At 43.2% G+C, this 15346-nt stretch overlaps 1 protein-coding gene across 1 annotated transcript in view; it reads right to left on the minus strand.

Annotated features, from left to right (window-relative positions):
* The window catches only part of LOC115112741 (neural-cadherin-like), a 231134-nt gene that overhangs the window by 38945 nt on the left and 176843 nt on the right, over positions 1-15346 (minus strand). Inside the window, exons 22-23 of the mRNA XM_065013013.1 lie at positions 9270-9547; positions 4200-4414 (exon numbers count right to left, since the gene is read on the minus strand). Of these exons, the coding sequence (XP_064869085.1) occupies positions 4200-4414; positions 9270-9547 (493 nt within the window). The remainder of the gene's footprint in view (positions 1-4199; positions 4415-9269; positions 9548-15346) is intronic.

Here is a 15346-nt window from a genome sequence, read left to right on the forward strand (position 1 = left end):
AACAGGTTTCTGCAAATTGACCGTAATGTGCGTTTCACACTCAGTGTATCTCTCTGCTCGCTTTCATCTGCCAGATGCTGTGTCTACACGTGTGTGTGTGTATTGGGGTGTTGTGTGCGTGTTTGGGGGGGGGGGGGTTCACCTCATTCTCAGTCAGCCTGTTTCTCAGTTCCTTCTGAGACCACCAACAGTAGTACTGCATAAAGCAAAATATGTAAAAAATAGCCCAATGCCAAATGCCTGAGATATTTACATTCAGCCGGGTATTATGTTTCAATTTATTATGGGTAAAAAAATGCAATAACCTTGCAAAACAACCATATAAATTGGCTTACATTGTTGCAAGCATATAAACATTACATTCATTGAGTTTATTTCCATACCATTACTCAATCATTTTTTGAAACATCTGGCTTTTTAGTTGCATTTATTAAGAAAATCTGAATTCCACATATTAAAAGCATGATAAATAGGCTGCCATCAGGTCAGAATGAGACAAAGTGAGTGATGACATTTTTTCGGCTCTATCCTTGGAGCTGGATGCAACTCTTGGCAACGTGGTGTAAACTAGATCCCAGGCCGAGCCCTGAGAGCCTGTTTCCCATTCTGCAGGAGTCCGTAATCACCCAAATTTAATTTGTCCGGTTAATTTGTCTATTGATTGGACAAGCTCAGCCCCATGGCTCGTACCCTTGAGAAGGGGGAGTTTACAATAATGCGACTCATTTAACTATGATCTCACTGTTCCAGCCGTCAAAGTCAGGAGGCAGAACAGACAGGGTCTAGATCTCTGACGGGATTTAGAGAGAAATATAACACGTATTACATTTAGAGGAGAGGACAGACCAATGGGCACTCTAAAAGATACCACATGCCCTGCAAACCTACACTATACACATCCATAACTCAATATACTGCTTTCAGTATGAAGCACATATCTATCTGACCCACATCAGACCGGGACAAAGATTATGAGCCATGGAAAAGTTAACAAGCAGAACCAAAGACATCTTCCTCCCTGGTAGGGCAACATCCATTGCTCTGTCCAGCCCAGAACAAATCACCTCAGACCTGTCCAGTAATCTCATACAGGCCCAAGCTGGGCAGTAACAGACACTGGCCTCATCCCAAATAGTTCCCTATTCAATTTATAATGCACTAATGGAATAGGATGCCATTCTCTCTAAACCCGGGCTGTTCAATGTCAGTTCTGGAGGGCAGAAACACTTCTGGTTTTCATCCTCTCCTCCTAATAAGGGACTCATTCAGACCTGGAACACCAGGTGAGTGCAATTAACTACCAGGTAGAAACAGAAAAACAGAAGTGTTTCGGTCAGGACTGGAATTGGACAGCCCTGTTTTACACGCAGGCTACTTGCCATACTGGCTCGGTGCTCTATCACTTAAAGGCCTGGTGCAGTCAACATGGTTTCCCCTGTGTTTTGTATCATATTGTGCAACAGCTGATGAAACTAACAGTGTAAAAGAGTGAACAAAAATTGATATTATTTCCTGATAGTTTCTGGTTGAAAATACAATCTACCAAGGACCTTCTAATCAGCATGTTTTGCATGGGTGGAATTTTGGCTTGCCTGGTGACATCACCAGGTGGTGAATTAGTTAATAGATGAATAACAGAGTTCCAAACCTCTCTGCCAATAACAGCTGGTTTTCAATTTCCCCTCCCCACTCAGACAACTCCCAGAGAGTCCTAGCAAAATTATTGCTTGAGAAATACGGTCGTTTTTTGCTAAAAAGCTGTTTTTGTTTATTTCTACTACAGTAAGCTACATAATAATTGTTATCCAGAAATGATTAGATATTGATATAATGTACAAATGGCTAAATTGGGCTTTTAATCCCAGGGGAACAGCAGAGAATGTAGGACATGCAGGGGTGTTTTGCAGAGGTAGGTCTGTGCTATGCCACATGCTTGGTACAAAGGCCCATGGGGGGGATAAACAGCACAGCAAGGTAAAGCACAGCGGAGAACAGACAGTGAGTGGGCAGGGCTGCAGGATGCAGGTTCAACGTCTTTAATAAGGAGATTCGGGCCGGGAAGCTGTGGGAAATCAGAAGGTTTAATAGGTTGCACTGCTAAACAGCGAGAAATAACAAGGTTTGACACAGTCAACCTGTGGGTGAGAGTAATATAGAGACGTCAGGCTGAACTGTTATTGTCTGTTTCTCACTTTAAGTCTCAGCCGTATACACTTGCCATCTCCACTCTGCCTTTCTGCCATATCTCCCTCCTACAATTCTAAAATGTTCCACACATCTTGCTCAGCCTTCCACTCATATCCATGCTCTATTCATCCCTCTCTGTCTTCCCTGTCACTATCTCTGTCCTCTCTGGCACAGTGCTGGATTAAGGATAGGAAGCTCATGTGACGCAGACTTTTGTTGGATTTGGTCTCTCTTCTCTCTTCAACATCCACAGCTGTGAGGCTGTGGACGTTGATTATTTGAAACAGCTGTGTGGTGCTATGGCAAAAACCAAAACGTGCACCCAGGAAGGGCCCCAGGACCGCGTTTGGGAAACCCTGACTCACTGCAACATCTGCAGACATCTTTACATCTTCACAGTACAACACACTAACTATGCATCGTGTTGAGACGGTTGAGACTGCAGACATCTTTACATCTTCACAGTACAACACACTAACTATGCATCGTGTTGAGACGGTTGAGACTGCAGACACATTTACATCTTCACAGTACAACACACTAACTATGCATCGTGTTGAGACGGTTGAGACTGCAGACAGCTTTACATCTTCACAGTACAACACACTAACTATGCATCGTGTTGAGACGGTTGAGACTGCAGACACATTTACATCTTCACAGTACAACACACTAACTATGCATCGTGTTGAGACGGTTGAGACTGCAGACATCTTTACATCTTCACAGTACAACACACTAACTATGCATCGTGTTGAGACGGTTGAGACTGCAGACACCTTTACATCTTCACAGTACAACACACTAACTATGCATCGTGTTGAGACGGTTGAGACTGCAGACATCTTTACATCTTCACAGTACAACACACTAACTATGCATCGTGTTGAGACGGTTGAGACTGCAGACATCTTTACATCTTCACAGTACAACACACTAACTATGCATCGTGTTGAGACGGTTGAGACTGCAGACATCTTTACATCTTCACAGTACAACACACTAACTATGCATCGTGTTGAGATGGTTGAGACTGCAGACATCTTTACATCTTCACAGTACAACACACTAACTATGCATCGTGTTGAGACGGTTGAGACTGCAGACATCTTTACATCTTCACAGTACAACACACTAACTATGCATCGTGTTGAGACGGTTGAGACTGCAGACTGAAGACTGTCCTGTGCATGTGGCAAAAAAAACTTTGAAACTTCTTCTGTATCCTTTCTCCTTTGTTTCCCATTCAAACACACACACACACACACACACACACACACACACACACACACGCACGCACGCACGCACGCACGCACACGCACGCACGCACACACAAAATGTCTTCCAGCATTGAATCGAGTGCTAATACTCGAAAGCAGACATAATGTGGAATGGAGCCACAAACACGTACACACAAACATCGTATGTTATTTACTCCAGGCCTTAACTTGAGAATGTATGCTAAGCACGTCCACGCAGCTCAACAAGTTCATTAAAGCTCTAAATATGCACACCCCGTTGTAATTACATTCTGGAATGAATGACAAATAAGCCTTTACTTTCATAACGAGACCCTCATTAACCCCTAAAGACCTGATGCTGTCACACACACACACACACACACACAGATCAGCCTTTACCACCAAGTGTACACTCATTAAAGGCCTCAGGAGCTGTGTGTAGGCTGAAGCTGACCCCCCTTCAAAGAATCCCCTCCACCCCCAAACTAATTTGGCAGCGTTGGCACAACAAATCTCCATGTAAAAAGAACCTTAGTAGTCTTGTTTATTTTAAACCAGCAAATTCAGACAGAGTTGTGTAGAGGACAATTTGAGCATTTCTGCCTCATGCAACCTTCTTATCTCTATCGCGCCATCACAGCGTACCTCAAACACAATTACCAGCACTCACACACTGACGTATGCATGCGCTGCCCCTCCCTTCTACCCTGTCTCTCCTCTATCCTGTATTCCTGTCCCCCTCCTCTGTGAGTAGATAAGTAGATATATTACCTATGGCCATGAAGTCCTCAAGGTCCCAGGGCTGTAGCTGGGCCAGGGGCCCGCTGTAGAGCAGCAGACCATCTGCAACCTCCGTGATGAACTCCAGGGAGAGACGGCTCTCGAAGCAAGGCCTTATGGGAGGAAACCAGGCATAGCCGTTGCCATGGAAACTGTGTTTGGTCTGCTGGCACTCTGGCCCCTCGAACTGCGCAGGGCACTGGCATCTAGGGCAAAATAACAAGGAGGAGGAACATCACAATAAGAATAACACAAAGCAATTGAGTTATTCCCTCATTTATCACGCAAGACTGCTCTATCAGGATGTCCCTGCTGAGGCCGGGATGGGATGGCCTGCTTCTGCTTAACCACACAACAGTCAGTCACACACACACACACACACGCGCGCGCACGCACGCACACACACACACACATGCACACACACGCACGCACACACACTAGCAGTCGCGCGCACGCAAACACACACAATTTGCTTCTAATTGTTCTCAATTGCATAACAACTAAAGATTGTGAGTGTACATCCCAACTAAGCATCTAGCAGTCTATATTAGCCCCCAAGGACTGCTCACAATCTGGAGAACACTATATTTCAGCTTTCTCTCTCTCTGTCTGTCATGCTCTCCCACTACTGTTTCGCCTCTAGTGATTTCCTTCTGCGAGACACTCCACATCTCATGCAGATGTTCTCATTATCATCTGTACCATAGGGAGAATCCATCACTATTAACAACATAGCAACCGAGCACAGCTGTACTCCTCCCTCCGGTTATTCAGTCATCCCTTTTCCTTCATTCAGTCTTCCTTTGTCACACACACACACACGCACGCACACGCACACACACACACACACACACACATACACACACACACACACACAACCCCACTGTATCCACCTGTTGTGGAGACAGCTAATATAGCTGGCACACCCACACACGGGCAATCCTGTGGCATCAATCAAGTGTGGCTTTCTCTAGTTAGTTTAGTCAGAAGCCCAGCTATTTTCTCGGCCGGTTCCCTCTCCATCACCCTACTCACAGCAGCCTAATAATAGTCTTCCAGGCCGCCATGCTCCCTTCGTTTCGTTCCTCTCTCATTTGTGTGCTGCGAAGAGAGAGAGAAGAGCTCCCGGCTGCCACATCCGACACTCTTGCATTTAGTATTTCCCATTTCCCCGTCTCTGCTCTGAACCCAGATTGAAAAGGAGAGACTGTCAGAAATGATAGTCCCCCCTGGCACCTGGCAGACATGCAAATGCAGGAGGAGAGAAACAGACAGGCGGGCCGTGCGCTAACACAATAACATGCTTCTTCTAATAACCAGGCACAGTAATCAAAGCTATACACCCCACGTTTAGAAGGCACACCATAGCCAAAAAGGGAGAGAGGAGAGAGGACTGTATGCAAACCTGACTGTAAGTCGCTTTGGATAAAAGCCTCTGCTAAATAGCAGACGTTATTATACTATAGGGGAGAGAACAACAGCAGGTGGTGAACGTTGCAGATCAGTACGTCGGGCTGTTCTGTTCCCAACAACATTGGGGTCACGACCGTGATGCAGAAGAATGAAAGGAAGTTTGGTCTGGGAGCTCTAGGAGCACTGGTTCTGATGAAGGTCCTATAGGCTCCGGAGAGATAAGGCTGTAGAGAGAAGGAGATGTAAAGAGGGGGACTCAAGACAATACACTGGAAACTTGACCTACCTTATCTGTCCGTTTGGAAACAATTCACCCAGTCTCAGGGAATTATCTCACTCATTTATCCCCTCAGAGATATCAGGAACATGATTTCAGCCACGATGGCCTCAACCCCAATCCTCTTACTGTACTTGAGTTTTTTTCTCCCTTTGCTCATTTCCTGTTCTTTGCTTGCACACGGGAATGTTATTTGTTAGCGTTCGGGACCAAGTAATCTCCCCTGCCCTCCATTTTCAAATCCCGCTATTAATCCTGGCCGCCACGATTATCTACATGTTGTTTCTTAAATCTTAAATCTCTGCGCTGTGTCGCTGGGGATCTCTACGCATCTGCGCAGTTCGACATCCGTGTGCTCAACGCCTAGTGATAAACCAGGCCAGGGCTCTGTGCTCTGCTCAGCAACCGTCCACTGCCTCTGTCTCATATCTATTACCAGGCTTGTGTTTGTCTTTGAACGGTTTCACACACCCAAGCCTGCAGAGGATGACATTGACCTTCAGTTATAAAGACATTCTCTAGTGGAAACAATAATCGTAGAAATGTCATAATTGAATACGTATAATGTGAGGAATTTCTATTAACATGGTTAATTGTTCGCTACATTCACAGATTCAAAATGCTTCACAGCTTTTTAAGTTCTTGGCTTTTCAGTTATAATATAAGCGGAGGAATGTGAGTTCTACAAGGACAACTTGTCATCAACAAGGAGACTCTTCTGTTCTGACACATCAACAACTTTATCCTGTGTTTGGGCCAATCTGGCAATGTCAGTTCAACTGTTAGAAGCCAATATGTGTCTGCAACAGAGAGAGAGCTGGGATTAACTCTGGGTTGGCTGCATAAATCATTCTGGTACGGACCAATGGCAAGGCACATTACACGCTTAGTACGTCCAACTAGACACAAATCCTGGGTTTACTTTCTTCTTTTAATTAAACAGCAGAGAACCAAATTAAATTGCTTCTCCTTTCGTGTTTCAAAGGGAAGCAGGATGGACAATTCCAGGAAGAGCATTTGGGCATATGTTCAAATTTTGGGCAAGATGTCTGGCAATTTTTTCAGGAACATCCTTATACACCTCCTTTCTAGACATGAACACCAAATCAGCAGCAGATTACCTCTGAATATGAACTAACAATGCCAGTGGATTTCAAACGGGGGACTTTCGATGTGTGTGTTTGCACGGGATGTGTGTGTGTGTGTGTGTATGTGTGTGTCTCTGTCATCCTCCTTCGTCCTCTCTCTCTCTAGCTCAGTCAGGAGACTAACGTTATACGTCTGTCAGCGTGCTCCAACTGAAGTATCATGTGACTGTGTGGACGTCCGTGGGATCATAAGTCTGCACACGTGAAACCCACAGGAGGAATGGCCAACACCTCCTCAGAGCAGTGCCTTAGTAAATATGGTGATTCTGATTCTGCTCACAGAGTTCACAGCAGTGTAGACACACAGCAGTGTAGACACACAGCAGTGTAGACCCACAGCAGTGTAGACACACAGCAGTGTAGTCGTTTATGTGTCACCACCAAAAGGGGTCAGGTTACTGGTCAAGAAGCACGGTTTTGACTGCTCCTACAGTTTGGCTTCGGTACTGCAGTTTAACTGACTCCTGGCCCAGAATGACCATTTCTATACACGGTCAGATTTGGAGGCCACATTTTCTTTCATCACTCACAGCCAAAGATACATCATTTTAAAATGTATCCCATGTCTGCCATGATTTTGGATGACTTTGGATGGTCCGTATAAACTGGATGCAACTCGGCATTTGTGAACGTGAGTAGATTAATAAAAAATTTAAAAAACAGTAGGACAGTCTCCAGTTTTATTGTACCTAAGTGGTCTCCACAGTGCATGTGTACAATCTGGTTGACACAGAATTGCATCAGAAAATAAAGTGTTGCATGAATTCTCAGAGATGAAATATATATATTTTTTAAATGATCTCGAGCTCTCATTAAATTGTTTGTGCACTGTTATTTAAGTGCACTTCCGCATTGCAAACACCCTAACAAAAATATACACAGACGTATGATAAAACATGCATCATTCCCTTTTAAATACCTCCTTTCGTGTAGCGGCCAGGTTGGCATTTTCGACGTGTTCATTTCCTTTGCATTTTTAATCACAAAGATCATTAGATTAAAGAAAATTCCCCCCACATCACCGGCGGCGTTTAGCCTTCCTCCTCAACACGATCCCAGAAGTATTTAGCTTGATGTTGAGCTCGCTCAGACATTCAGAGCACAACTATGAAATTCATTCAGGAGGACCAAGAGGGAACCAAAAACAGAGAGGCACTGGGGGAGAGAGGTAGAGGAGGTGAGAGGAGCAGAGAGGAACACGAGGCGCCAGACACATGGCACTGCAACATGGCTGCTGTACGGTAGAACACAGAGCTCAGTACTGAAGCTAAAGCTTCTCTCCTAAACAACCACCGCTGGGATTACAGCAGTGAGCTGAGCCCAGGTCGGAAAGACATCAAAGGCCTGGCCGGCGAGAGAGAGAGAGAGCCAGAGAGAGAGAGCCAGAGAGAGAGGTGAGACCTGTGGACATGGTTTAACTCTGTTCAATTAGAGATGAAGCAGAATAATCAGGCGTGGCTAACGAGGTTATTTAAACAGCCTCGGCTATGTTTTCTGGTTGTCTAACCCGACCCCTCACCCCCACCTCACCTTCCAACCCCTGTACCAAATGACTTTGCTGCACTCTCTCCTCCTCACCATTACCCCTCTCGCCCTCCGTGTAAAATGGATTGTTATTCTCCTCTCTGTTTGGGTATTGTTACCCAGTGAAGAAAATCAATAGCATTATTGGCTCTGGATAATTGGAGAAAAAGGCTAAAAGCTGTGTACCTCATATTTGTGAGAAGTCTTGGAGGTAGGTTAAGTGATGAGACTCACAAAGAGGGGCTTGGATCCTTTTGAAAGCTTTCACTTGATCTATCATTCAGCACCGGCACAGCATTGGTGTGAGCGAGCGAGCGAGCGCACGGCGCCACTTGCCTGTTTTTGGCCAAATACTTTCATAGAGTTTCATCCCTCTAGCAAGATTTAAGTATTAGTTGACTTATTGATTCCTCTCCCACACATAGCCCTCACTCTCATTCATAAAGCATTCTCCTACCAGGTATTCATTCTCATCTATCTGTTGAAAACTCCAGGTAACCATCACTATCTCAACAGGGAAACAACAGATCTGAGCCTTCCCTCCCCTTCCCCCACCCTCGTGACTGCTAAAAGGTCAGGCTGCCAAAGGCTATTTGCTGTTTTTTGACACCTCCGCTCACCCGTGCACAACTGTAAACACAATTAAACCCCTTCTCCTCTGTGAACATTTCACTGCAGGTGGTATGACTTCTTCCTCACCTGTACCCGCTCTGAGTGTCGACACAGATGCCCCCGTTGAAGCAGGGGTTTCTGGGATAGGAGGAACAGATCTTGTGGACGTGTTCTCTACCGGAGCAGCTGCATACTGCCGTGGATTCCACCGTCACCGACACCAGTGACAGGCTCCCAGAATCCACCACAGTGGGCGTGTCGCTGACGCTCAGCACGTTGGAGCAGCCGCCGCTGCCGCCACAGTCTGTGTTGGCACACTCATCCACATGTACCTGGCTGATGTTCACTTGCAGAAACGACTGCAGCTGTGGACACAGAGAGAGAGAGAGAGAGAGAGAGAGAGAGAGAGAGAGAGAGAGAGAGAGGAGGGGAATGAAGGGAAAGAGAGAGGATCAAGGGAGAATTAAATTAGGAGGATTAAGACAGAAATAGGAAGCGAAAGGAGACAGAGGAACAACAAAGTAGAAGGCTAAAAGGTAATCAAGGGACGGCCATGGAAGAGTCAAAGCGGAACAGTCTTGATTACCATCAGGATTTGTCCTAAAGCCTTTATAAAGCACATAATGCCTGATGTTTTAGCCATCTTTCTTTCATTCTTGACATAAGCATCTGGGTTGTGTGACACACTCATACATGCAAATACCCCTACAGCCATACTATTAGCATAGAGAGTGTATGAATTCATCTCTCAAATTTCTCTCTCTCTCACACACACACACTTACATAAATGCACATGCTCACACACATGCAAACCCACACAATACACACAAAAACAACCCTCTCCAAATGGCCCTCCAAGCGTCTGATTTTCGAAGTGTGCTGATACTGTAAATAGAACACACATTAGACCATTACCGGTGTTACATACATTCACCGTATACCCTTTCTACACTATATACCCTTTCTACACCATATACCCTTTCTACACCATATACCCTTTCTACAGCATATACCCTTTCTACAGCATATACCCTTTCTACACCATATACCCTTTCTACACCATATACCCTTTCTACAGCATACACCCTTTCTACACCATATACCCTTTCTACAGCATATACCCTTTCTACACCATATACCCTTTCTACACCATATACCCTTTCTACACCATATACCCTTTCTACAGCATATACCCTTTCTACAGCATATACCCTTTCTACACCATATACCCTTTCTACACCATATACCCTTTCTACACCATATTTTCTACACCATATACCCTTTCTACACCATATACCCTTTCTACAGCATATACCCTTTCTACAGCATATACCCTTTCTACACCATATACCCTTTCCCTTTCTACACCATATACCCTTTCTACACCATATACGCTTTCTACACCATATACCCTTTCTACACCACCCTTTCTACACCATATACCCTTTCTACACCATATACCCTTTCTACACCATACACCCTTTCTACACCATATACCCTTTCTACACCATATACCCTTTCTACACCATATACCCTTTCTACACCATATACCCTTTCTACACCATATACCCTTTCTACAGCATATACCCTTTCTACACCATATACCCTTTCTACACCATACATCCTTTCTACACCATATACCCTTTCTACAGCATATACCCTTTCTACACCATATACCCTTTCTACACCATATACCCTTTCTACACCACCCTTTCTACACCATATACCCTTTCTACACCATTTAGCCTTTCTACACCATATACCCTTTCTACACCATTTACCCTTTCTACAGCATATACCCTTTCTACACCATTTAGCCTTTCTACACCATATACCCTTTCTACACCATATACCCTTTCTACACCATTTAGCCTTTCTACACCATATACCCTTTCTACACCATATACCCTTTCTACACCATATACCCTTTCTACACCATTTAGCCTTTCTACACCATATACCCTTTCTACACCATATACCCTTTCTACAGCATATACCCTTTCTACACCATATACCCTTTCTACACCATTTAGCCTTTCTACACCATATACCCTTTCTACACCATATACCCTTTCTACAGCATATACCCTTTCTACACCATTTAGCCTTTCTACACCATATACCCTTTCTACACCATATACCCTTTCTACACCATATACCCTTTCTACACCATATACCCTTTCTACACCATATACCCTTTCTACACCATATACCCTTTCTACACCATACACCCCCTTTCTACACCATATACCCTTTCTACACCATATACCCTTTCTACACCATACACCCTTTCTACACCATATACCCTTTCTACAGCATATACCCTTTCTACACCATATACCCTTTCTACACCATTTAGCCTTTCTACACCATATACCCTTTCTACACCATATACCCTTTCTACACCATATACCCTTTCTACACCATATACCCTTTCTACAGCATATACCCTTTCTACACCATATACCCTTTCTACACCATACACCCTTTCTACACCATATACCCTTTCTACACCATATACCCTTTCTACACCATACACCCTTTCTACACCATATACCCTTTCTACAGCATATACCCTTTCTACACCATATACCCTTTCTACACCATATACCCTTTCTATACCATATACCCTTTCTACACCATATACCCTTTCTACACCATATACCCTTTCTACAGCATATACCCTTTCTACACCATATACCCTTTTTCTACACCATACACCCTTTCTACACCATATACCCTTTCTACACCATATACCCTTTCTACACCATATACCCTTTCTACACCATTTAGCCTTTCTACACCATATACCCTTTCTACACCATATACCCTTTCTACAGCATATACCCTTTCTACACCATATACCCTTTCTACACCATATACCCTTTCTACACCATATACCCTTTCTACAGCATATACCCTTTCTACAGCATATACCCTTTCTACAGCATATACCCTTTCTACACCATATACCCTTTCTACACCATTTAGCCTTTCTACACCATATACCCTTTCTACACCATATACCCTTTCTACACCATATACCCTTTCTACAGCACATACCCTTTCTACAGCATATACCCTTTCTACACCATATACCCTTTCTACACCATTTAGCCTTTCTACACCATATACCCTTTCTACACCATATACCCTTTCTACACCATTTAGCCTTTCTACACCATATACCCTTTCTACACCATATACCCTTTCTACAGCATATACCCTTTCTACACCATATACCCTTTCTACACCATTTACCCTTTCTACACCATATACCCTTTCTACACCATATACCCTTTCTACACCATATACCCTTTCTACACCATTTAGCCTTTCTACACCATATACCCTTTCTACACCATTTACCCTTTCTACACCATATACCCTTTCTACACCATATACCCTTTCTACACCATATACCCTTTCTACACCATACACCTTTCTACACCATATACCCTTTCTACACCATATACCCTTTCTACACCATATACCCTTTCTACACCATTTAGCCTTTCTACACCATATACCCTTTCTACACCATTTACCCTTTCTACACCATATACCATTTATACACCATATACCCTTTCTACACCATATACCATTTCTACACCGTATACCCTTTCTACACCATATACCCTTTCTACAGCATATACCCTTTCTACAGCATATACCCTTTCTACACCATACACCCTTTCTACACCATTTACCCTTTCTACAGCATATACCCTTTCTACACTATATACCCTTTCTACACCATATACCCTTTTTCTACACCATTTAGCCTTTCTACACCATATACCCTTTCTACACCATTTACCCTTTCTACACCATATACCCTTTCTACACCATATACCCTTTCTACACCATATACCCATATACCCTTTCTACACCATATACCCTTTCTACACCATATACCCTTTCTACACCATATACCCTTTCTACACCATATACCCTTTCTACACCATATACCCTTTCTACACCATATACCCTTTCTACACCATATACCCTTTCTACACCATATACCCTTTCTACACCATTTAGCCTTTCTACACCATATACCCTTTCTACACCATATACCCTTTCTACACCATATACCCTTTCTACACCATATACCCTTTCTACACCATATACCCTTTCTACACCATTTAGCCTTTCTACACCATATACCCTTTCTACACCATTTACCCTTTCTACACCATATACCATTTCTACACCATATACCCTTTCTACACCATATACCATTTCTACACCGTATACCCTTTCTACACCATATACCCTTTCTGCAGCATATACCCTTTCTACACCATATACCCTTTCTACACCATATACCCTTTCTACACCATATACCCTTTCTACACCATATACCCTTTCTACACCATATAGCCTTTCTACACCATATACCCTTTCTACACCATATACCCTTTCTACACCATATACCCTTTCTACACCATACACCCTTTCTACACCATTTAGCCTTTCTACACCATATACCCTTTCTACACCATATACCCTTTCTACAGAATATACCCTTTCTACACCATATACCCTTTCTACACCATTTAGCCTTTCTACACCATATACCCTTTCTACACCATATACCCTTTCTACACCATATACCCTTTCTACAGCATATACCCTTTCTACAGCATATACCCTTTCTACACCATATACCCTTTCTACACCATTTAGCCTTTCTACACCATATACCCTTTCTACACCATATACCCTTTCTACACCATATACCCTTTCTATACCATATACCCTTTCTACACCATATACCCTTTCTACACCATACACCCTTTCTACACCATATACCCTTTCTACACCATATACCCTTTCTACAGCATATACCCTTTCTACACCATATACCCTTTCTACACCATATACCCTTTCTACACCATATACCCTTTCTACACCATATACCCTTTCTACACCATACACCCTTTCTACACCATTTACCCTTTCTACAGCATATACCCTTTCTACACCATATACCCTTTCTACACCATATACCCTTTCTACACCATTTAGCCTTTTACACCATATACCCTTTCTACACCATACACCCTTTCTACACCATTTACCCTTTCTACAGCATATACCCTTTCTACACCATATACCCTTTCTACACCATATACCCTTTCTACACCATACACCCTTTCTACACCATATACACCATATTTCTTTCTACACCATATACCCTTTCTACAGCATATACCCTTTCTACACCATATACCCTTTCTACACCATATACCCTTTCTACACCATATACCCTTTCTACACCATATACCCTTTCTACACCATATACCCTTTCTACACCATATAGCCTTTCTACACCATATACCCTTTCTACACCATATACCCTTTCTACACCATACACCCTTTCTACACCATTTACCCTTTCTACAGCATATACCCTTTCTACACCATATACCCTTTCTACACCATATACCCTTTCTACACCATTTAGCCTTTCTACACCATATACCCTTTCTACACCATTTACCCTTTCTACACCATATACCATTTCTACACCATATACCCTTTCTACACCATATACCATTTCTACACCGTATACCCTTTCTACACCGTATACCCTTTCTACAGCATATAACCTTTCTACACCATATACCCTTTCTACACCATATACCCTTTCTACACCATATACCCTTTCTACACCATATACCCTTTCTACACCATTTAGCCTTTCTACACCATATACCCTTTCTACACCATATACCCTTTCTACACCATATACCCTTTCTACACCATACACCCTTTCTACACCATATACCCTTTCTACACCATATACCCTTTCTACACCATATACCCTTTCTACACCATTTAGCCTTTCTACACCATATACCCTTTCTACACCATTTACCCTTTCTACACCATATACCATTTCTACACCATATACCCTTTCTACACCATATACCCTTTCTACACCATATACCCTTTCTACACCATATACCCTTTCTACAGCATATACCCTTTCTACACCATATACCCTTTCTACACCATATACCCTTTCTACACCATATACCCTTTCTTTTTCTACACCATATACCCTTTCTACACCATATACCCTTTCTACACCATATACCCTTTCTACACCATACACCCTTTCTACACCATATAACCTTTCTACACCATATACC

Source organism: Oncorhynchus nerka, linkage group LG28 (assembly GCF_034236695.1).
Source record: "Oncorhynchus nerka isolate Pitt River linkage group LG28, Oner_Uvic_2.0, whole genome shotgun sequence".
Classification (NCBI taxonomy): Eukaryota; Metazoa; Chordata; class Actinopteri; order Salmoniformes; family Salmonidae; genus Oncorhynchus; species Oncorhynchus nerka.